Here is a 23130-nt window from a genome sequence, read left to right on the forward strand (position 1 = left end):
CCCAGTTCCCACCCGCGAGGGGCAGCAGGAGCCGGCGGGCTCGCCTGGCACAATGGCGCTGCCAGGAAGGGAAGCCCCTTCCCCGGGGCACGGCTGGCGGGCGGACACGGAGGGGATGGAACATCCCGAGACACTCGCTGCCCGCGGCCGGGGCGGCGGGACGGGGACAGGCTCACTGGGTACCGCCCGGCACCCGCAGGCAGGGGGCACCCAGCCGCAGCCAGCGGGACTCCCAGCACCGGGCTCCGGGCTGCTTCCCTGCCCCGGAGCCCGCTCCGACCCCGGCACAGCGCGGGCGGCGAACAATGGCCAGCGACCGCCCCCGGGCTGCCCCGGCCGCCACACGGCCGGGCTGCTCCGAGCCCGCCGGGCTGCTCCGGGCCCGCCCCGCCGCTCGGCGGCCGCCGCTCCCCGCCCCTCCCGCCTAAGCCGCCCGAGTCCCTTGAACTTTCCACCGGGCGCTCGCAACAAGCGGCCCACGCCGGGCTGCCGCTGTCCGCAGAGCCCCCCGCCCCTCCCGGCAAGTCCCGCTCAAGCACAGCCTGCCCTCGGAGCCTCCAAAATCCCCGCAAACTGCCCGCCCGGGGACCCCCGGCAGGGCGCCTGAGGAAAGCCCGCCGCCGCCCCCGCTCCTCTCCCGTTCACACCTCGCACAGCTCCCGCCCTCCCTCGCACGCCCACCCGCGCCCCCCGCCTCCCCACCCGCGCTCCCTCTGCCCACCCCGCCCCGGTCCGCGAACGCCCACCCCCGGCCGCTGCCCCTTCCCCAGAGCCAGAGCCGGGCAGAGGCTCCGCTGCCGCGGCTGCCAGCCCTGGGGCCGCGCCGACCCTGCCGCGCTCCTTCCCGCCGCCGGAGAGAAGCCCCTCCACAAAGGAGCGAGGCAGCGGGAGGCGGGGGACACACGCACGCCCGGCCGCTCCGTCCGGATGCGGTGAGCCCCAGGCTCGCCTCCGGGGCCGCGCCAGTGCGGGAGGGAAGAAGAGGAGCGGCGGCGGCGGCTCTCCGGCTGCCACCATGGGCTGCTGCACGGGGCGCTGCACGCTGATCTTCCTCTGCTCGCTGCAGCTGGTGAGTGCCGGGGCACGCTTCGCCTTCGCGGGGGCTGGGCAGGGTCGGGCGCTGTCTCCCCCGCCCCGGGCACGGCTCCGGGGGCGCGGAGCGGCGCTGGCCCGGCCGCGGAGCTGTCCCTGCCCGCCGCCCCGACGGCGCGCCCGACCCGTGAGTTTGGCGGTGCGGAGAGGCGGGGAGCGGAGCGGCGCCGTGGCTGGGGACGGAGCGGGCCGGCCACCTGAGGCGGCTGCCGCGGCACCGGGCGGCGTCTGTCAGCGCTCCCCGCCTGAGGGAGAGCGGCTCCCCGCCCTGGGAACGCTTCGAGAAGGGGCCAGCCCCGCTGGCTCCGGGCAGGGGCTCTCCCCGTCTGCCCAAAGAAGAATTGAGGCTGACGGTGCCCCGGTCACTGCCCGCGGGTCGGCGGTGGGGCCGGACGCTGCTGGGCGCTGCCGGCGCGCTGGGAAGATGCGGGGACCGGGATCGCCGCCTCTTTCTTTTCCTATTTTTCTTAGCCTGTGTAAAAGCCGCGTGTGCCGGCCCCCTCCCGTGACTTTTCTTGGGGTTCCTTTCCTCGGCTTAAGTATTCCTCAGCGTGGATTTGAAACAACAGAACGGTGCCGCTTCTTCTCTTTGTTTAGTGGAGTTTGCATATTTATTTTAGAGAAAAGAGTTGTTGAGATAAATCACCGCCAAACAACAATAATCCTTCATCTGGCTCATTAGCAGGATGATAAAATAATGCTCTCTCCTTAACGGTAGTCCCTGGTCCCAAGAGTGTTTTAAAAGATTTTTCTCTTTTCTGGTGACTCAATGTCATCATTTTGCCACATGATCTCTCTTAAAATGAGCAGAGTTCCTTGTCTGTGTGTGTCTGTCAAGAAGAAAAGTGGAATGCATTTAGTGTGTGTGTCGGGAGGAGTTGTTTGTTTGTATTTGTAATCCTTTGCTCTCTTTCCATTTTTCTCTTACAGCACTTTAAAATTGCTTCTGTTTCAGAGGTAATACTCCAGGAGCAATTGCACATATTGCATTTATTTGAAAATCCCCTTTAGTTTTCAAGGCTTTGTGCCAGGTTCTTAGCCTGTGTAAACTGGTGTGTCTCCATTGTTTCCAGTGTGAGCCTGGACCTTATTCACATGTGAATAGAGTGTGGTATAAGTAACTCAACGGCAGATCCTTGCCCAGAGACAGAGGAGGCATATGATTTGCACTCCTAGTGTGAGGAAAGTGTTCTGTGTCCATTGCTGTTATTTTTTATTTCTTGTTTTGTATCAGTTTTAGGCTAAGGACTGCAGCAGAATTGCTCCTGATTTACATCATGCATGTGGGAGGGGAAACAAACCCTATTTCTTCAAATATATCTCTTTGCCAGTTATGAGGATTATAATAACTGTATTTACTATTCTGTGGAATTACTGGGAGTCTATAAAAATTGAAGTAAAGTGTGAATGGCCACCATAATCTCTAGAGAAATTCATAAAAAGTCTTTCAGGAAAAGAGTTGTGTTTTATAAAAGACCTATCAGATGATATAACAACTTTCAAAAATTACTTCAATGCATAGTTTTTTCTGCTGTTCTTACATGTTTTATAGTGATGTTCCATTGTCTTATCTACATCTTTCAGGTGCTGATAAATGTCTGTATGGCAAAATGCTGTCATTTAAATTTACTTTCATTTAAAAATTGAAGTCTTTATATTCAAGAAGTAATCTAGTAGATATTATGTCCTGGTTCCAACCAAGATGTGATTAATTTTTTTTACAGTAGCCTGAAGGGGACATAGCTTGGACCTGCAGGTTATCCGGTACTGCCTCACATCATTGCCAGGGATGGAAGAAAAGGACACTCTTCCAGGGAGAAAGGGCTCCTTCTGTTTGGGGTAGTGTGGCACCAGTCCCAAGCTGGAGAGAGTGGTGGGGTAGCCCTGGTTCCAAGCCAGGGGGAGTTTGGCTGCATGGCTGGGGTCTGGTGGGGCTGGGATGACCATTTTCCATCCCTTTAGCATGCTTTTGGTATCAATATTGTTGATGTTGCTGCTCCTTTTCTAATCTCATTGCTGTTTCTAGTAAATTGTTCTTCTCTCAACACATGAGCTTTGCTTTTTGTGCCTCGAATTCTCCTCTCCAGGCACCTGCAGGGGGAAGGAAGGAGTTGAGGGAGGAGAGAGTGGCAGCATGATCTGGGAAGTATCAGTGGAAGAATCATTCCTGAACCACAACACATGAACTTAAAGCTCAGATGCTATCCATGATCTCACTGGTGGTAGTGTTCAGTTTATATATGTAGAAGTTAACACCATATAGAGTTTAAATCTTTTTCTAATATCTTAGAGGTGATGAATATAAAACATATGCAGCAAAACTGCACCCCTGGAATTATTCTCATTGAGATTTATTTTACATCCACTTTGCATCCACTTATGGAGAGGTGATTGTAGACAAAATTTAGATTAAATCTTGCAAAATCCAAGCGCTTGTAGCGCTAACTTGTAGAATTTCAGAGGTACTGATGATTTATATGATTTGAGGAAAAACTTTAAAAAGGAAACATATGGGCACATGTTTTAAAAGAAGTTGTTTACATTAGTTGTGTTCTGGTCATGTCTGAGAAGGGCAACAGCTCAGGCTTAGCCTTAGGATTAACTTTAAATATTACCTGAGAAAGAAGTATATAATGAAATACAGTTGGCAACACCTTTCATAGCATGTGTGCTATGTAGATTCTCTTCTGTATAAGATGAAAAGTAAAAAAGCCAAATCCCTGGAGACATATGCATAAACAAGATTTGCTTCTTGTTCTAAAGAAGAGTGCATTGTTCAGTGTCTTTAAGGCACAGTTTCTTCATTCTTTAAAACTTTAGTGTTCTCTAAATTTTGCCTTCTTTATCTCAGCAACATAGAAATAGTTGAGGAAAAAGTGAAGAGGAAAACTGTTACTGCATTACTGTGAATAAAATGCCATTTCTCTAATGTTAACCCGCTAAGTGTGTTAACTGCAAGATGATTTGCTTGTAATTTTCTGTGCTGTTTGTCAGGGGATTTTTGACATAAAATGGCAATAATAGTGATTTTCAGTTATGCTTTAATCCATGAAAGTGGAGGTTTTTGGCTGACACCTTTTACTTTTTTATAATGAACACAATTAAATGTTTCATTCAGTAATCCTAAGGACAGTCTGTAAATAGTCTTCTATCATTTAATAATAACTTCATTTGTAAATGAGAATCCATATCATTATGTGTAACATAGAAAAAATAATGGAAAAAAACCATTGAGATGGAAGTGTAGGTGACACAAGTTCAGGAAAAGCTCCTAGTCACTTCCAGGGTTTTATTGTACCCCTTCAGGTGGATTCTGCTTCTGAAAGCCAAGGAAATTTTGTGTAAGGAGAACTGTATCTTGCCCCATCACCCCTCCTTGATCTTTCATTGTTTTGCTCTTTCTGACTGAAGCATTGTCATATGTCATTGCCAAAGGTGTCTGAGCAAAGAACAATGAAGTGTGTGTGTACCTTTTTGTGCATAAATATGTCATTAGGATTATTAGGAGCTATGTAGACATTGGGGAAATATATCATCAGGATATATGAATCCTTTGGATTACAGCCATAATTCTTACTGATGCCACCAGAAGTCTGAGACATTGGCCTTGTCTGTACTAGAAAATTAAACCAGCTGGCAGAGATTGTGCCTGTGCTATTGCAGACACTGTGCCATAAAACACTGAAAGATGAGAATGTTTGGCAAATAAAACAAATTCAAAAAATATTAAATTCTGGAAGGGGTAAATTGACAATGAATTGCAGCAAGATTTAGCTGTGTGAATCCAATTGGTGTTAATAAATGTCACACAGTGAAAACCTTCATGCTGCTTTGAAAATGTGTTTCTGAGAAACTGCCTTTGCAGGATAATGTTGTTTCAACACTTACAATAAGTGGAAGTTTTTGGGACATAGAAATATATAGATAAACACAAAAAAATCTAAATACAGGGATGGTGAATAGGATTTTCAAAGTGGTGAAGGGGTGGTTGATGGAAAGTGTGTTACTAAGTCCCTTCATGACTTTGACAGTCTCATTTCATGTGTTTATCCTTGGGCTCCTCTGCACAGTGCTCATTCTGTAGGTCCTGATTTAGAAGAGTGTAGTTTACCCAGTTATAGCTAGTGTAAAATAGGCTGTTCCCTACTTAACCTGTTATTTTCCAAATAATGAAAGTGTCAGCAGGCCACATGGAAAAATTATTCCAGTGGAAATATAACTTCTATGTACTAATGTTTTGTCTAGTGTTTGTTTGGGAAGTGCAGTTGGTCATTTTAACAGCCTAATCCCTTTTGATATTCAGAAGATTTATATTTATGGTTGCCATTAACATTAATGATATTGATGTGTGTAAATCATTACATTTGGAGATGAGACTGTATTCATTAGAATGGACAATACTGTTTCATCATTTGTTGCTGGACATCATAGAATTTCAGCAGTTGTGTGGGGAAGTGATATATGTACATATCATGCATAGATTTTCATCTCATTTTTAAATACTTTATAGAGCTGGATACTATAACTTTATATCTTTGACTCTTGATGGTTGTATGTTAGAACTGACAGATACCAGTTATTCAGTTAACAGCTCAGGGATTCAAGGGAATTGATAAATTTGAGAAAGTAAAATCTTTGAACCAATACATTGCTCCACTTTTTATGTTGATGAAAGAATCACCAGCCCATTGATCTGGAGATGAAGCATCTGTCCACTGATGAAAGGAGGAGGAAGTTGAGGGAGTGCCTATTGTACTAGCAAGGATGGAGAAAGCTTGGGGTTGTAGCCCTGAACCATGCCCTGGTTGCAGGATAAGTGGGAATGGTGCTTTCTTCTGATAACTTGTATGATATTCCCAAAACATGTGACCATTGCTGGTGGCTATACCTAAGAGGCTGATACACTTGGAATGTGGGTGTATAGTTGCATTTAACCTTAACATTGCAAGTAATACGCTGCACCCAGTAGAACTTGAGTTAAATATTTGCAATCCAAAGAATACATGTGTCTATATGTGTTTTAGGATCTCTCTCATCAGGAGCAAGAGAGTAAAACCTGTTTTCCACTTTGTGTTTTTGTTTTATTTTTCAAAATTGTTGGGAGTTATCTGTTGCTAAAACACACACACATTCTGAGCTCATCAACACTGTAGGATTTAACCTCTCCATGCACCAGAAATTCAGCTTCAGAAGTGAAATCCCCTCCTGTCAAAGCTGCATGTAAGACTTCCTCTGGGCAGTGTTCCAGAGTTAGAAATTCAAAACTTGAGGAAACATGAACTTTCAGAGCCCTCTGAAATTTCTGAACTGGGTAAATTTGTGAGAAGAATCATGCAGCTCTTGCTTAGTTTCATCCATTCTGCAATTCCTGGCTGCTCTATGGCTGAGGGATGGCTAATTGTAATATAAATATTTAATTAATATATTTATAGTGATGAAGTGAGGGAGTTAAGATTTCAATGACAATAATGAAAATTAATACACTGAAAATTTTGAATTACATAGCTGCTCTTCCTGTCTATAAGACCAGAAAGTTTTGTAAATAGTTATTGTAAGAACTTTCATTTATGCTGCTGATCTGCTTCTATTTCAGGATCTGCTACATTCTACCTAGACCTCATTCTTGGGACTAAGAAACAAATATTGTGGTTTGGAAAGTCATTGGAATTCAGGATAGTATTGTTGGATCTAAATGGAATTTGGGTAGAACTTGCAGAACTTGAATACTTCGAGGGCTTATTTTTGGAGATCATATGGGATTGATTGCACTGGCAGTTGTTTAGGTGGTGTTTAAATATTGCCAATTTTGTGAAGTTTGGATCTAAAATAAAGCCTTGTAAGACTGGTTAATCTTAGCTCATGTTTTCAGTCTGTATCTGACTTGGATCTTATAGGTGCAAAGAGGCTCTTTTAGTTTCAGGACCAATTTGGTAAATTTACAAATAACTTGAAAAATCACAATCCCTTAATTTTTCACGTAAAAGTATTGCCTATTGGCCCCTCTATGATATGAATTTAATTGATTAGATGACCAAAGAGAGAGTCAAACCAGTCACATCAATCATTGGCCCTGATGTTGTACAAGAAAAGTGAATGGAGGTTTTGTACTTCACTTGATTAGAACTGGAGTAAATTAATGTGTTCCATACTTGATGAAATGATCGCTTCTTGGATGTGCTTGGTGGAGCCAAGAGGCAAAGGATCCAGGATGCAACATGGAGGAAATTCTGATTGAATACTAGAAAAAAATAGTGGGATCATTGGATCATGTTTTTGAAAGAAGTTTTGGAAACTCCATCCTTGAATAAACTCAAATTGAGCTAATCACAGCTCTCAAAAACCTAATCTAACTGAAGTTTATCTGATGTCAAAATTGGCTCGGCTATGAATAAAGGTTTTACCAGATGACCTCTAAAGACTTGCAACTTAGGTTATCCTGTGTTATATGATGTTACCAGAGCATAAGGAATAAAGTTCTTCAATTCTTTGTTAGGAGGATATTTAAAGTACACAGTAATTTGAGTTATCTTGAAATAATTAGTTTCTTAATTTTTGTGTTTCAGTGCAGTGGAAATAAGCTTGATATGGCAGTAACAATTCGAGTATTCTGTTGTATCTATTAGTGTCAAATTTTGGTGTTTGAGTAAATGAGAAGTACCTGTGATTGCCTTGAGATTTATTATTTCATAAGTAACAATGCTGTGATACAATGTAGTATATCAGATCTTTTGAACTCATTAATATTGAAGCAAAATATATTTCATTCAGTCAGTCTTAAAATTAATTGCTAAGCAGTCATTTTGGGACAAAAAGCCTGTTATTTCTGTCTGTACAGGGAAATGAACTTCACATTTTTTGCTTCTAGATGACTAATATAAAGGAGCAGTAATAAGTTACTGTGTGGTTCAGGAAACTGATAACATGATACAGAGTTTTTCACCTCTAGGTCAATTTTGAAATTCACTGCAGGTGAGACGAAGGCAAACATTATTATGAAATGTTTATATTAAATGATACTGGTCTTGCTATAGCCTCAGTATAAAAATGTCATCTTAATATAGAGAATGGTCCTAATTTCCACCTTTTATGTTGTACAAGAAGGGTGAAGGTTGGTGGGCATGGCACCAAGAAGACCAAAATGATGGTTTTGCCAGTGTTTTCTTCAGGTCAGCTTATGAGGGGTGCTAGCATGATAGTGCAATGAAGTTTGCACCACTGCCTTAGCTCATGGTAGACATGATATCTCTGTAAGCTTTATAACTGACATTAAATTAAAATGAAAAATAATGTTAATTGCATTGTTTTTGTGTAAATGTAATTTTTTTTACTGGTCAGAAAGAACGTTTCTTTCTGCTTTTTATTTAGTACAATTTGTCCTGAAAACAAAATTCAGGCAGTAGCAAATGGAAAGTGTCTCACTTTGAATCTTGAATCAGCTCAGTTTTGTCCAAGATGAAACAGTTTTCTTCTCATCTCTCATGAGCAGTTAGTGCATACCTTCCTAAAGGGCACGCCAGCAGGTTTGGGATCAGACTCTCCTACTCTGAGTGAGACTTGCAATTCCTTGACACAGCTGTGCCAGCAGCACTATGACAGGTTTTACTGTGTCATGGGCTGTTTTTTTTTTCTTCTATATGTGACCAGTGAAGTCTTTGTGTCTTGCTATGGATCTGTGCCTTTGGTAGGTCTGTAAAGGACAGTAGTAGGAGGCATTATCACTGTACTCTGATCTCAGAAACATACAGAGTGCTTAACACCCTGGTAATGAAATGGTAGTAAAAGATTTTATTTTAGACCTTTTACTTTTTACTATACTTCCTTATCATCTTGTCTTTCTTCAAACACAGCCCTATCTTGCATGTAATCTCAACTCAGATGGATTTTTTAATGCTGTGGTGATTTGGGATTTGTTCTTACAAGTTGCTGAATGCCCTACAGCTCTCATTAAAGTTGCTGAAAGTCATTCTTTTACATATAGGCTCTTTATAATGGTAGGTTCAAGCAGAGGCAGCTTGAACCCCTTCCACCTTGTGAATGCCAGTAGTACAGTAAAATAAAAGGAAAAAGGAAAATTTGCTACTTAATACAACTGCCAATTTCAACCAAAAGAAAAATATCCCTTGCAGAAGTAATATATCCCTTACAGAAGTGAATGCTGCAAAGAAATAAAATTGAAGTTCTTCCATAGGTCTCTTCCACAAGTCTCTTTTTTTTGTGTGTTCAGTTTCATCAGTACAGAAGTTTTGGCTGAGAGAAAGTATAAATATATATAAAGGGTATATGCTTGACAATGAGCTCTCTCTGAGGAGGGTTTTGACACACACCAAAGGAACTACTGATATAGCAAAGTAGAATAATGCTTAGGAGATGAAGCGTGAGGATCCTGAAATGCTTTTAGAGTTAAGGAGACTGTGGGAGCATGGGATGAAAAGTACAGAAAGGTGTATTTAGAGGAGTGTAAAAAAAAGTGGGATGTGGAAGCCCTCTTTATCAGAGAGATGAAAGTTTTCTCTGTGTGTGGGAGGAATTCCTGCCTAAGGTTTCACTGAAAATAAGACCTTAAGGAAAAGGTTTTTATTTATCTTTTCTAACATACTGCTGCTGCTGTGCCAGTTTCTCACTATTCTGTTGTAAAGTTACTGTGTTATGTCAGACCCTTTGAATAAAAAATGCCAGGGGAGCAAAATCATGTGATGAAGATGATGAAGATGATGATGATGCTTCGTAGGGAGATTGGAATGACTGGTATGTTTCTCATCCAGCTCTAGTTTTTTTCTTTGGTTGAGCCTTGAATGCTCTGTGTTCTCCTGGGAATGCTGCAATTTCACTTCCCTGCTGGCAATTCCTGGAATCTCCTTGGAAAGTGCTCCTGGAGCTTAGGAGCGTTCAAGTAGAGCTCAGCACAAGTCACAGTGGAAATGAGTAGACATGTAAAACTGTATCAGCCTAGAAAACCAAACCAAACCAACCCCCCAAAAAAACCTCCCAGTTAATTGTAGCTTCTTAGATGGACTGGAAAAAGCTCATTTCTAAATGCATTTTGGAAACAGAATTCTGTTAAAATGGAGTGCACAGAAAAACATTCTTCTGGAGGTTTAGTCTCCACAATCAATGAATAAAAAGCTGAAGAATTCTAAAGGTGGAAACTGTAGTGCATTATAGTAAGGAATGACATCACAACAATATATTATTTTCTCTGCCAGTGATATGTTTATTTTTCCTGCTAAAAGTTTGCTGTGTCTTTCTATTGCAGAGTAAGCAAAGCAGGGTGTTTAATTTCTCTAATATATATTTGTTTCATGAATTAAGTAGACATCACTAAGGTAAGTATATTTATATTTTAACTGGAAGACAAGCCTTGCTGCTCCTACTCATTGAATAATTTGCATCATACAAACCTGAAAAGCCTTTGCATCCTCTAATGAAGATGGAGCTACTCAGAATACTGAAGGTGGATGTCTTCCCATGGAGATCCCCATAGATACTGAAGATTCTTTAATCAGATTATAGTCAGTGAGACTCACTAGAGTCGGTCAGTTAGTTTATAGTCATTTGTAAAACACCTGTTTTAGTTCCCCACCAACATGGGTGTTCAGGAAGCCTAAAAAATGCTCAAATTTGGGAGTAACTTTTCTCAATTACCTCTGTTTCCAGTTCTTATGTTGGTTAGTCACAGATTTGTGCTCAGCCTCATTCTTCTGATAAACCATTTCTGTTTACATTAACAGGAAATCTTGTCTCCAGTGCCTAGCTATGAAATGATACACTATTTCCATTTATCACATTCGTAATTTTTTTTTTTTCTGGAGCCAAATAATTTGCTCTCAACTCTCCTCCCAGTTATTTCAGAACAACATCCAAATTCTGATTTTCATCTGTTTGTCATAGTGAGATTCAGACCCTGTTCCCCAAACCAGCCACCACTGTTAAATTCACTTAAATTAATTTACATTCACTTGTGGCTGTAAATGGGCCCTGTACATTGTTCTTATCTAAGTGTTTTGCAACTATACTACATAAGTTTTCTTTAGTTGTATGGTTGCCACAGTTATTTGTGGTTCTTCACATGTTGATTGCACAGCATTATGAAAAGTTGTGGTTAGTTCAGAAAAGAAGGAAATGTGAAGCAGAACATGTTGATAACAGATAGATGAACTAGTAATGCCATCAACTGTAATGCAGTTTAGAGCACTTGGAACGGGAGTGTTAGGATGGACTGGAAATTATGCTTCCAAGCCTGGATTTACAGTGAAAAATTAGACATATGAATGGCAGTAGCCTATATCCAAACTTCATTCAAATATCAGAAGAGAATACATTGAAATATATTAGATGCCATGTATGCCTTTAAGTTGTATATTACTAATGTATAATTTAGTCATAGTGGTTTGATGAAAGCCAAAGCTGACTGAGTTGTGCCAGAAGTAACCACAAGATGCCAAAGTTTATTTAAATTGGATTGAATTATGAAACCCTTCATTTCACTCATTTCTCTAATATGTTTTTTTCATGAGTTAATCATCATGAAGATGTATGTTTACATTTTAATTGTAGCCAGTTACAGTTGTTAATCTGTATAACTGCAATCAATTGAATGCACTCGTGTTGATTCAATTTCAAAGTGTAGCCTATGCAGCTGAGGTGTGGTGTGCTGCCTTGCAGAGAGGTGATGCAGGGTGTGAAACAGCCTCACCAGGATGGTACTGACACCCAATCAAAAAAATTCATTGCAATTTTGTATCCATGAAAGGTTCCAGGTTTCAGTGTTCAGTCAGTATGTGATACTTGCACTAAAAGCTGAGGAACTGTTTGTGCACTGCCTTGTGGCCAAAAGTGTGTCCAGGTTAACCCAAGATCTCACTGAACTGAGATTCTGGTATATTCCTTTGGGTTGTATTATTTAATTATTTATTTTTTAGCTTTATTATGTATTTGGTTCTCTTGGCCTATCTGACCCATTAAATTGTTGGCTGTGTGAATATCTTAGTTTTTGCTGAGATTTCTGGCCTGGACTGTACTTGGTCCACATTGCCAGTCATGCTGGAGGGCTCCAATACTGCTGGGGTTTCACTGTGTGTATTATTCTGTTGAGAAGCTGAAGTGAATAATGCCCCAAGTTCAGGGCTGCCTTTGCCCTTTTAGAGATCATTTGAAGCACTCTGCAGCTGAGGTTGGTTCTGGAACAGGATGTGTGTCTGAGATACAGCCTGCCTCAAGCACTTACAAAGCAAAACAGATAATGGAGTCAGAAAAAGAAGCATGCAAATGTTTTTCTTTACGCTCTACAGAAAGTATCCGAAGTCGTAGTTTAGGCTGGTTTTATGCTTGGTGGTTCTTCATGTTTCTACACACAGTTATGATTATTCCTTTTTTTGTATTGGCCATATGTGACTGTGAGCATATTAACACTTCAATACTCAAGTTTGCTCGTAATTTGGAGAACACTTTTCTTTCTATTTGTGTACTCTTTGCAAAGTGGTTTAGAGGTGCTAAAATATATTGCAAAGACAAAAATGTCTTTCTGTTTCAGGAGGATCATAGTAAGCATGGGTTCTCTTCTGAAAAGATTATTTTCAGGAGGTGACAGATTTGAGTTGATCCCTACACAGTTAGTTCTCCTGCAGAATGAGAGTTGCAAACACTTACATCTACATTGATGAGATGCTTCTTTGTGGATCCCCCCTTGTGTTGTCAGCTCTTGCCACAGGCACTTGGGGAAGACAAGAGTCAGTCTCTTGAGGACATTCTGGATAACAAGAAAATAAACAAGTAGCCCCTGAATACTGGAACTGGACATCTGTATACAGGGGAGGGGCAGTTTGAAGTCGTCTGGTGATAGAAGCACTGTTCAATTTGTACTAAAAGGACTGTGAGTTCATGGTTTTCTTATTATGATACTTGGTCAACTCATTTGGTCAATCCAGTTTTTGGTGACTGGAATCGGCTAAAAAATTACAGGATATTCACTGCAATAGCAAGAAGAAATCCAAATCTCCTGGGTGGCAAACCTTAATTGTTGCATTTTCTCTGAATGACAAATGCACATCTAATCCCTGCTGTCTAGGCAGAAGAGTAATTTCCAAGGCAGCCCGCTCACATTCAATCCTCTTCCTCTAAAAGTGAAGCAATAAATTATGCTGGTGTTTAAGGGGTAATAATCTCTGTGACTTTAAAGAACACAAACTATCAGTCTGACTGTGCTAAAAGCTGAGCACCTCCTCTATCCCAGTGAGTAACCTCATCTCCCATGGAGAGCAGCAGGAGCTGCAGGTGCTGGCATCCTCACTCTGTGGCACCACTGCTCAGAGGGATGGAGCTGGAGCTGAGGCAGCTGTGCTGCTCACTGGGCTTGGTGAGTGCAAGAACTATTAGAGGGTGCCATTAGATGAAGTCACTGAACCATTAGGAAGCCTGCAGAAATGAGTACCCTCTTCTAATCTGAAAAGTGTTGTGGTTGAGAATATACCCACTGGACATCCTCAGGGGAAGTTTTCTTTCACACATAGTGACTCTATCAGGGTTACCAGCTGGCATTTCACCAGCATGAGACTTGGCCCTGTAACATTTCGTGGATCCCTACATCATGCTGAGTAGTGGTGGTAATCTATTATTAATATGCTCACATTTTTTGTGAGACTAAAAGTATATTATTTTCTTATTAAATCTTCCATTACTTTAAGATGCTTTTAAGGTCTGTTCTGCTCTCATTCTATTAGTTGTGAACAAAAGCTTTTCAAATGTCAGAAGTTAATATATGCTGATATCTGAATAAGCAAAATACATCTGATTCAGAGGCCATTTTCTTATATAATGATGTCTTTAAGACTCATACACTGTTCTTGTAAAATATTTCCCTTTTTGCTATGTGAGTGCATATTCATACACAATCCTAGTTTTGCATTAGAAATATTGGATGCATGACAAAGTGAGACTTTCTCCTATAATGGTTATTATTTGGCATGCATAAAGGATTCAAAGAACTCTTAAGTTAGAGAAGTAGTATTGTGTTTGCTTACACAAGTTGATGGAGGCAGTGAAATGTTTATTCTGCTTGGAGGTGGCCAGAGGGAAGCCAGTGTGCACCTAGGAGCTCTGAAGTAAGTTAGCAGGGAGAGTTAGAGAACTCTCACGGCAGAGAAGACAGAATCTCAGTGCTGCATTAATAACCTGCTGCTGATGGCCAGGGTCATCTGGAATGGTTTTACCTTTGCTCCCCCGTGGCTGAGGCTCAGCACAGAGCAGATACTCAGAACTGTGTTGGAAATTGCATCATACTTTTGAGAGTTCCCCTGCAAATCTCTTGTTGTTTTGATTTACGGAGTTCTGTTTCCTAAAACTGTACACAAGACCTAGTGTACAATAAACTTTCCCCCAGTCAATTAGCTGATGTAGGCATCATTTTAAGTGCACCATTTTTATTCTGTTAATTTCCAGATTGATTTTTACTTTACCAGAAAATTCCTAATGCAGGCATTGAATCTTACCAATAACCCCTCCTGCTTAGTTAATCTATTTCTGTCCTTCTTGCACGTTATTTTTAATTTTTAGGGAGTTTTGAACTATTTCTCAGAGCTATGCTCAAAAGCGAGTTTGTAGCCTTTTACTGCCATTGCTGCTAGTACACCTTGCTTGAGGCCATAGAGAAGTTGGGACAAAGCCAGGGAAAAAACTCAGGCTCATGTCTCAAGCACAAGATAACCATTCATCATTTATAAGTTTTTCTTGCCTGATGCTTTCAAATTCTCAGAAAAGATTGCCTGGAAATTGAAGAGTTCATGCTTTTTCATTGCACAAATACAGATTTTTCCTTGGAAATTTTGGTCATGTCATGCTGGTGTGTTTACAAGTAGCAAGGTGTGTGTTGATGGTACAAATGAGGTCAGTATCCCTTGCTTTTTCTATTATTAGATCATTCAAAACTCACTTTCTGTGTCTCTCTAGCCTCTGTAAATCCATTAATATCAGTGGAGGTTTGGTCATTTATAATTGCTGAATATGAGTTTTATAACATAACAGCTGAATACTTGATTTTAAGTGTTCTTCACATATTTGAAAAAAATGCTTTGATATTAAATGTATATTTAAAAATATTTCTTACCTCCATGTTTCAATAAAATGCTTTGTAGAGTTTCAGATTATAATGGTGTCACAGGTAGTTTCTCATACCATCACCAAGTCTTTAAGGCGTTTGTGTCTATCCACACTGTCTTCATTCATCCTTGTCCTATTTCAGAAAGTGTAAAGTTCCTCACAGTTTTTAGCAGAAGGCTATTGTTACAGGGAAGACTCAGATAGTCTGTAACTTCTGACCTTTCCAGAACATATTTTTATATCTCCTTGGAAGTAGCATGGAGGGATGATGATAAGGAAGTTGAAAATATGGCCAGCGTACACACAAGTATGTTCAGGAAATAATATTACCTTCTTTAATATTGAGGGAAAAAACCTGCAAAAATTAGGGGATCCAAAACCTATTGGAAATCAGTCAAATATGTTCACACTAATTTCAGGTTTTGTATTCAGCCATGCACAATTTTTTTTCAAATTTTTTGTGTTTTCCTCTAGTTTTTATTTTTTTGAGATGATTAACTGTGGTTTCTTAGAGTTGCTTCAAGAGGCAAAATTTGGGCTTCCCTGCTGTGGTTTATTGAAAATCTCAATCATAACATTGCATTAACAGAATTCTTCACATTTAGCACTTCTACTTGACAGGGTAGGAACTTTATTGTGGCTGGAATTGTTGTCTAAAACCTTTCCAGAGGCGTGAGGAGATACATGCTTATTAATGCTGTTACTTGCCTTTCAGAAGGGAAGAGTTGTGAGCAAAAGCTGCAACTCAGGGCTGGAACCAATACATTCCACAGCATCATGCTAAAATAATGGTAGAAGGAAAGAAAACATAACAAATGGTCACCTTTCTGATAATGTAAGACAAGGTTCTTGAAATACATGTAATTGGGGTTTTTCTCTAGAGGAGTGGTAAGAACTGGGGCAGTGGGAGTATCACAAAATCACAGAATTGTTTGGGTTGAGGGGACCTCTGGAGAGCTTCTCACCCAACCACCTGCCAAGGCAGGGTCACCTAGGACAGCTTACACAGGTGGGTTTGCAATCCCTCCAGAGGGGGAGACTCTGTGAGCTCCCTGGGCAGCCTGTAGCAACAAGAAAGACAAACCCTTGTTTTAAAGATGTTTTCAGATACAGGTGCACTTTTTCATTTCAGGTGAAGAAACCATTGGCTTAGTTTTATTCCCTTTGGAAAAAAAAAAAAATCTCACTGAATTTTGTGCTAAAAGAATTATGATTCTAGTTTGAATGGTTCATATTTTTCCCCATGCACTCTCATTGAGGAATTATTTTTACATGCAAAGTACATATACTATATGGGTTAAACACTTCTCCATCTTTACTTTTCTACAAAACCAAAAGATTTCCTGGGGATTAGGGGTCCTTTTACAGGGGTGTTTGATTAAGAATGTATTGTTTATACAGTTGATTCTGTCTGGAGGCAGATGATCTCTTGTGGCTGCTTTTGACCCTGATTTCAGAAATGGCTGAAAGGAAAAATGCACAGGCTGAATTAAAACTCACAAAGGACTTGCAGTAGAAGTCAGATATAAAGACCATGTAGCAAAAACTTTGTAGTGTTACATAATGCTTCATTTTTTTCTAATTTGTGGTCTGTAGTCATAGCACTGTTAGCAGAGCTTCATTGCAGGAGTCTTTTGGTTTAGATGTGACATATGTCAACAGGATTTTCTGGCTTTCTGTAAGCTGTTATGACACCTCTTTAAGTGTATAAACTAGGCTAAGACAGCTCTCATCTATCCATTGATGCAGCCATGTGCCTATCAGGGGCTTTGCCATCCTAGAGCAGATAGCTGTGATGTTAAAGATTTCATGTGAGCTAAGAGAAGCACAGGGCAGTTATGGAACAATTTTTTGATATAAACTGGATAGTACCTGCATATGCAAAAGTGAGAAACATATTGAACTGCTATCAATTCAGGGCAGCAAGGCCCAGTCCTGCCCTTGGGTCACAACGACCCCATCCAATGCTACAGACTGAGGACAGAGTGGCTGGAAAGCTGCTCTGAAGAGAAGCATCTGGGGGTGCTGGTCAGCAGCCAGTTGAACATGAGCCAGTGTGTGCCCAGGTGGTCAAGAAGGCCCATGGCATCCTGGCTTGGATCAAAAACAGTGTGTCCAGCAGAAACAGGGCAGGTGTTGTTCCCTTGTACCCAGCACTGGTGAGGCCATATCTCAAATCCTGTGTTCAGTTTTGGGCCTCTCACTACAAGAACATTGAGGTGCTGGAGCGTGTCCAGAGATGGGCAAACAGAGCTGGCGAAGGGTGTGGAGCAAAAAGTCCTATGAGGAGCAGCTGAGGGAGCTGGGGCTGTTTAGCCTGGAGAAAAGGAGGCCCAGGGAGGACCTTATTGCTCTCTTATGACTACTTGAAAGAAGGTTGTAGTGAGGTGGGGGTCAGTTTCTTCTCTCAACAAGTGATATTTAGAAAAATGTCTTCCCTAAGTAGGGTTGTCAAACATTGGAGCAGGCAGCCCAGGGAAGCAGTTGAGTCACCATACATGAAGGTATTTAAAAGACATAGAGATGTGGGCCTTAGGGGCATAGTTAAGTGGTGGCCTTGGCAATTTTAGGTTGATGGTTGGCCTGATGATCTTAAATAACTTTTCCAACCTAAATGATTTTATGATTCTGTAAGAACTCAAGTTAAAGGAACCATCAAAACTGAGACAAGCCATTACTGAGGCCTCAGGGCATTATCAGTGTATCTTTCTTTATTAAAAAAATCCTAGTTTTTGAAATCTTATCTTTCCACTGCTTAAGTTTCCTTACAACTAGAAAATATGTCCCAGTGACTTCTGCAGACATGGATTTACCCAGGAATGGTGGGGTAAATATCCCCTTTCTCATAAAAAGTTTTTGGATGCATGACATGGAGGTGCTGCTCATTCACACTGCTGCTAGATCCAGTCCTGGTGCATTTTAGTTCTCATTTGCTTCAATGTAAGACAATGATTTCCAGTTTTTTCCCTCTTTTAATGTGTATATTTGGTAGGTGTGGCAGGATTTTGGTAGCAGGGAGGCCACAAGAGTGGCTTCAGTGAGAAGCTACCAGAAGCTTCTATGCCTTATAGAGCCAATTCCATCTGGCTCCAAGACTGATCTCCCACTGGGCAGGTCAGCAGCAGTAGTAATGCCTCTGTAGTAACATATTTAAGAAGGGGAAACAGTTATTGGGCAGAAGTAATTGTATCCACTAGTTTGGATATGCGAGGGAAAAAGTTCGGCTTCTCTGTTTTCTACTGTGATTGGACTTGTAGGAAATTGAATTCATTACACAAAGTCAAGTCTGTTTTGTCCATGACTGTAATTGGTGAGTGAATAATGGAGTGGTTCAAGTGGATATTGCTAGTGGAAAAACCCACATATGTGGAGAAAAAAAGTGGTTTGAGTGGCAGTTTAGTATTTGATTAATCTTGGGAATTGTGCATTTTTTTCTTTGTCCTCAGCTTAGGCTGCTAAATAAATATTTTTGAAACCATACAATTTATAATGAATGTCTTCTCTTGGTGGCTTAGTGAATATCTACTAGTAAATCCTCATAGAACTATGTTCAAAAGTAATTTTCAGGAGAGAGATCTTCCTCTTGGCTGGAATATAGCAGGGAATATTGCTGACAATATACTATATTGTTGTGGGGGGCAAGCATGCCAAGACTTACAGATCTGCTGTAAATTCCTAAAGGAAAATCTTGGCACTTAATATTTTCATACGTTTTTTCCCACTAATGCCTTGTCCTAATTTTTGAGAAGTGGAGTCACAGAGTTTATTCAGTTTGAAAATCATATATCCAAAGCTTGGAAATATGCTGGATGATCTAGGATTTTTTTTTCTGCATATTGATCATAGCATTTTGATATTACATTCTACTTGTTGGTGTTCTTTGAATGCTCAAAGCTGATTGGTGTTTGAAAATATGTAAGGGTGTATTTTCAATTATCATAATTATTTCTTTTTTTCCAGGGTGTGTTCTGTTCTTTACAAAAAAGTGAAAAAGACCAGCATCTTGTTAATGAGTTTCAGGTCAGCCTGTCCCCCAGCATCCACTCCCTGTGGGCCTACAAAACAAACACTGATGCTGTTTCAAGGACTGTCACAAGCACCAGGTTAAACACACCTGGAACTACTATGGATTCTTTGGGATCAAAGGTTCATACATGATTCTGTTGCTTTCCTGGCAATTGAAAAAACAACCATGAAGTGGTCAAAGTAATAAATGACTGCATGTGCTCTTCTTTATCATCCCAGTAATTTAGATCATTCTGTTCAGTCAGTGGAGTACAGAGAGCCCCGTTTCAGATAACTGACAATTTACTCCTTAAATCTTAATTTCTTAGTTTGAACAACATTTGGCACCAAGAGAAGGGAACACTGAGGCACATCCATACCAAATTCATTATGTTTTCTACCTGCTGTAGATTAGATTCTATGAACTATATCAGCATCTAAGGTATGCAAAATAGGTTCTAAATCAGCAAAGGTAAAGTGTAAAGATCAAATCTTAGACATTAATTTGTGGAGTGCAACCATTAATACCTTGGTTTAAAAAGAGACTATGCTATTTGTTACCTATTTCTAGCTATAAATAAAATGAAATATATTCTCTGGGTGAGAGCGCAGTATTGACACTGAATATTAATATAGTAAAAACAAGTTCATTGTTCAGCCAGATGTTTTACAGCTAGAAAAGCAGCGGGATTTTTGGAAAGTACTGATAACAGATCTCTCAGTATTTGTCTTTTTAATCTTCTAATGTAAACTAAAACTATTGATGCTGTTGCCATACAGAGTGAAATATACATATTCCATAGTTACAAGTTACATATTCCCCTACTACATAATGGTGTAATTTTACTTGAAAAAAATCAGATCTAGTAAAGAAAGAAAAGAAAAGGTTGGGTTTTTCTGATAGGCAAAACCACCTTCAGTAGAGAGTTTTCACAGAGAACGTTACCTTTATTCAGAAACGCTACTGTGGTTCCTCTCTGAGAGCTGACACCTGTTGATATATTTTCAGTCTTCTCTGTGGATGTCTAGATTAAGATGACATACTTTTCTTTGTTAACACATGATACGAATCTCTAGTCTCAATGCATAATGACAGATACAGTACAGGTGAAAAGCATCTAGGAGAGGGAAGAAAAAGCTGCACAAAAATTTCCAAGAAGCATTAAACAGCACTGTCAAATTCATTTTTGAATTTTATGCAGACTATTTTAAACCGAAAAGTCAAATTTTCAAATAATGTTGAAATTTTGATTTATTCAAAAGTCTGTCTGTGATACAACCATTATTACAGAGAAACTTGAGCCATCCCTGTAAAAAATATGAGCACATATACATGTGGAACAGGAAAATAGAAGTATTTTAGAAGAATGTCACTAAAACTAAATAAATTAGTGTGTATTGTATATGTGTGTGTGTTTGTGTGCAAACACAGTTTGTGGTTACTTTCTGCTTCCTACCTCCATGAGTGTTTGACTCAGGAAGAAATTAATCCTTGAGAAGTTATTCAGTCAATCCAGAAAAGCAGTGGCACGAGGAATTTGAGGGTCTGAACTTGTAGAAAGCCCACCTATTTTGTTTTTAAATTATTCTAACAGTTGAGGGATTTTCATAGAATAGTTTTGTCACTGTTTAATCAATGTTTCTGGATAAAAAGTCTTCATCTTAAAGAAATGTGAGTTTCAGCTATCACTGGATTGGTTGCTTTTAATTCTGAGTAGATTCAGAATTTGAAATAATTATATTGGGAAAATATTCCCAGACTGAAGAGCAAACTAGTGTTTTCTTTTGTTTTGTTTAGATTGACAGGCACAAAATTAAACAGATTCATACAGCTGACATTAAATGTGTTCAAGAGTGTATCTAAGACTGGGCTCTAGCCTATCAATAATTGTGACATACCAATTTTATTTGGTACATATGTATATTGCATATATATATGTTATTATATATATATATATTTTAGTATAAACCCCTATTTTAACTGAAAGGGATTGATAAGTAAATTTTGGTTGTGACATAAAGGGCAAATAGAGAAACCACTTCATACTTATGTATCAATCTTATCATAAATTGCGTGGAGACTGGTGACTGCAGGAAAATTACACTAGGCACCAGAACAGCTGGCAACTGCATTTTCATATTTATAGATGGAAATAAAAAATAAGTAATTGTTGGAATTCTATGTTGTTGATATATGCTCACATAGTCTTCCTCTTCTTTCTGCAAAGGAATTAATCTATAAGTGTATGAAAAAAGACTCTTTATGTTTGAGCTCATATTTTTTCATGCACCTCTTATTTCTTACTGGGTTTTTTTAGGACTTTCAAATATTTATTTTAGGAGGTTTCACGGATTATTGTCTCCTATATGTGGCTCTCACTCTTTCTGTCTCCTATTAAATGTAATGTGAAGGTCAGACTCTCAGGCTATAGCAACAGCAAGGGGATGTATTTGAGTCAGTGTTGGATGTAGTTTCTTTTTGATGTGAATGTGATTTGCTAGGTTTCATACATCCCATAAAATAACTCCTGACAGCTACATGCTTAAACAGATAGCTTTTCTTCCTTCCATAAACCTTTGACTTGACTGTTCTCTCCACTGCCTTTCACTAAATAGAAAATTTGTGCTAACTCTTGCCCAATAGATGTTCAGAAAGCATGTTTAAATGTGGCAGAAACCCATGAAAATATTTTCAGGGATCAGTTGGCTGCAGGTGCTGTCTGTGCTGAGATGGAAATGATTTGACTGAAATTTTGTGCCTTCTGGGTCAGGACCAGTAATTATTTCATCATGGGGGAAATGCCTACTAGTAAGGTACAGATTTGAGATATGTGATGACAGTAGCTTCCCTCTTCTCATAAAATCTATTCTGACCAAACCTTCCTGAGCCTTTTTTTCCCTCACCTTGCCAGGTAGTCCAGTGTTTCCCTTTATTTTTTTTTCAATTTCTTTTTTTTTTTAATCAAATGACTGTATTTCCTTTCTGAAGAGGCTTGAAAATGCAGAGTGTTATCACAATAGTCATGTTTCAAAATAACCTTGAATACCTTGTAAAAAGAGAAAAATTATTTCCCCTGGTTTGACTTGTTTGTGTACTTATGTGTAGAGGATCATGTGTATAAAATTAAGCAAAAAAAAATTCCTAATTATTTTGAAAACCATTTTCTTTTGCCTTTTGAACCACCACCTGTGCAATTGATTCTAACATGGTTCTAACAGAGCAAATGTGTTCATGTTGTAAATGATGATGAGGTTTATTAACAATAGAAGTGTCACAACAGAGTTCATTTTAGCTATACACTGTATTTTAGTGACGTTTCCAGAGCAGCCAGGTGTGAGAGAAATGCAATATTAGAAGATCATAAACTAGGAACTATGAATAAGGTCAAAACACAAGCTTGAAATAGTATGCTGAGTACATTTATGAAGCTGAAACTACTCATAAAATTGCAGATGAATTGTGTTCTCCTTGCTCTGTGTGGAGCAGATCCCCAGCATGAATTATCATTTGTGGAAATTGTGAAAGGATAAGGTGTACAAATGCACCATAGATCGTCCTCAGTGAGACAAAATTAGAATGAACTATGTGTGTCTTGGTCAAACATAAGGACAGCACAGAGACAAAATACAGGAGTTGGCATTGGAGACCCAATTTCTTTGGCACTAGTTGTCTTTAAAGCAGCTTACAGAACCCGAGGGTTTATACACTGCTCTTTCTTCTAGTTTAGTTAAGGACATGCATACTGTTTTTCAAACTATTTTTTCAGTACTGTTATTCAGGAACTGTTCTTCAGGAAACATTTGGGATAGTATAAAACTCCAAAGCAGGTTTAGTCAAGACTACCCTGTTAGTTTAGATAGTGCTGCTTTTGTACCTCCTTGAAGAGAAGCACACAAATCGTTTGAGTTGAGGAATGGAGAAAGAAAGCACTGCATGTTGTA

The 23130-nt window shown here is 40.1% G+C and overlaps 1 protein-coding gene across 1 annotated transcript in view; it reads left to right on the forward strand.

Annotated features, from left to right (window-relative positions):
• Positions 1-1015: 1015 nt before the first annotated feature.
• Positions 1016-23130, forward strand: part of NKAIN3 (sodium/potassium transporting ATPase interacting 3) — a 332682-nt gene continuing 310567 nt past the window's right edge. Inside the window, exon 1 of the mRNA XM_059470082.1 lies at positions 1016-1069. Coding sequence (XP_059326065.1) covers positions 1016-1069 — 54 coding nt within the window. The remainder of the gene's footprint in view (positions 1070-23130) is intronic.

Source organism: Ammospiza nelsoni, chromosome 1 (genome assembly GCF_027579445.1).
Source record: "Ammospiza nelsoni isolate bAmmNel1 chromosome 1, bAmmNel1.pri, whole genome shotgun sequence".
Lineage (NCBI taxonomy): Eukaryota > Metazoa > Chordata > Aves > Passeriformes > Passerellidae > Ammospiza > Ammospiza nelsoni.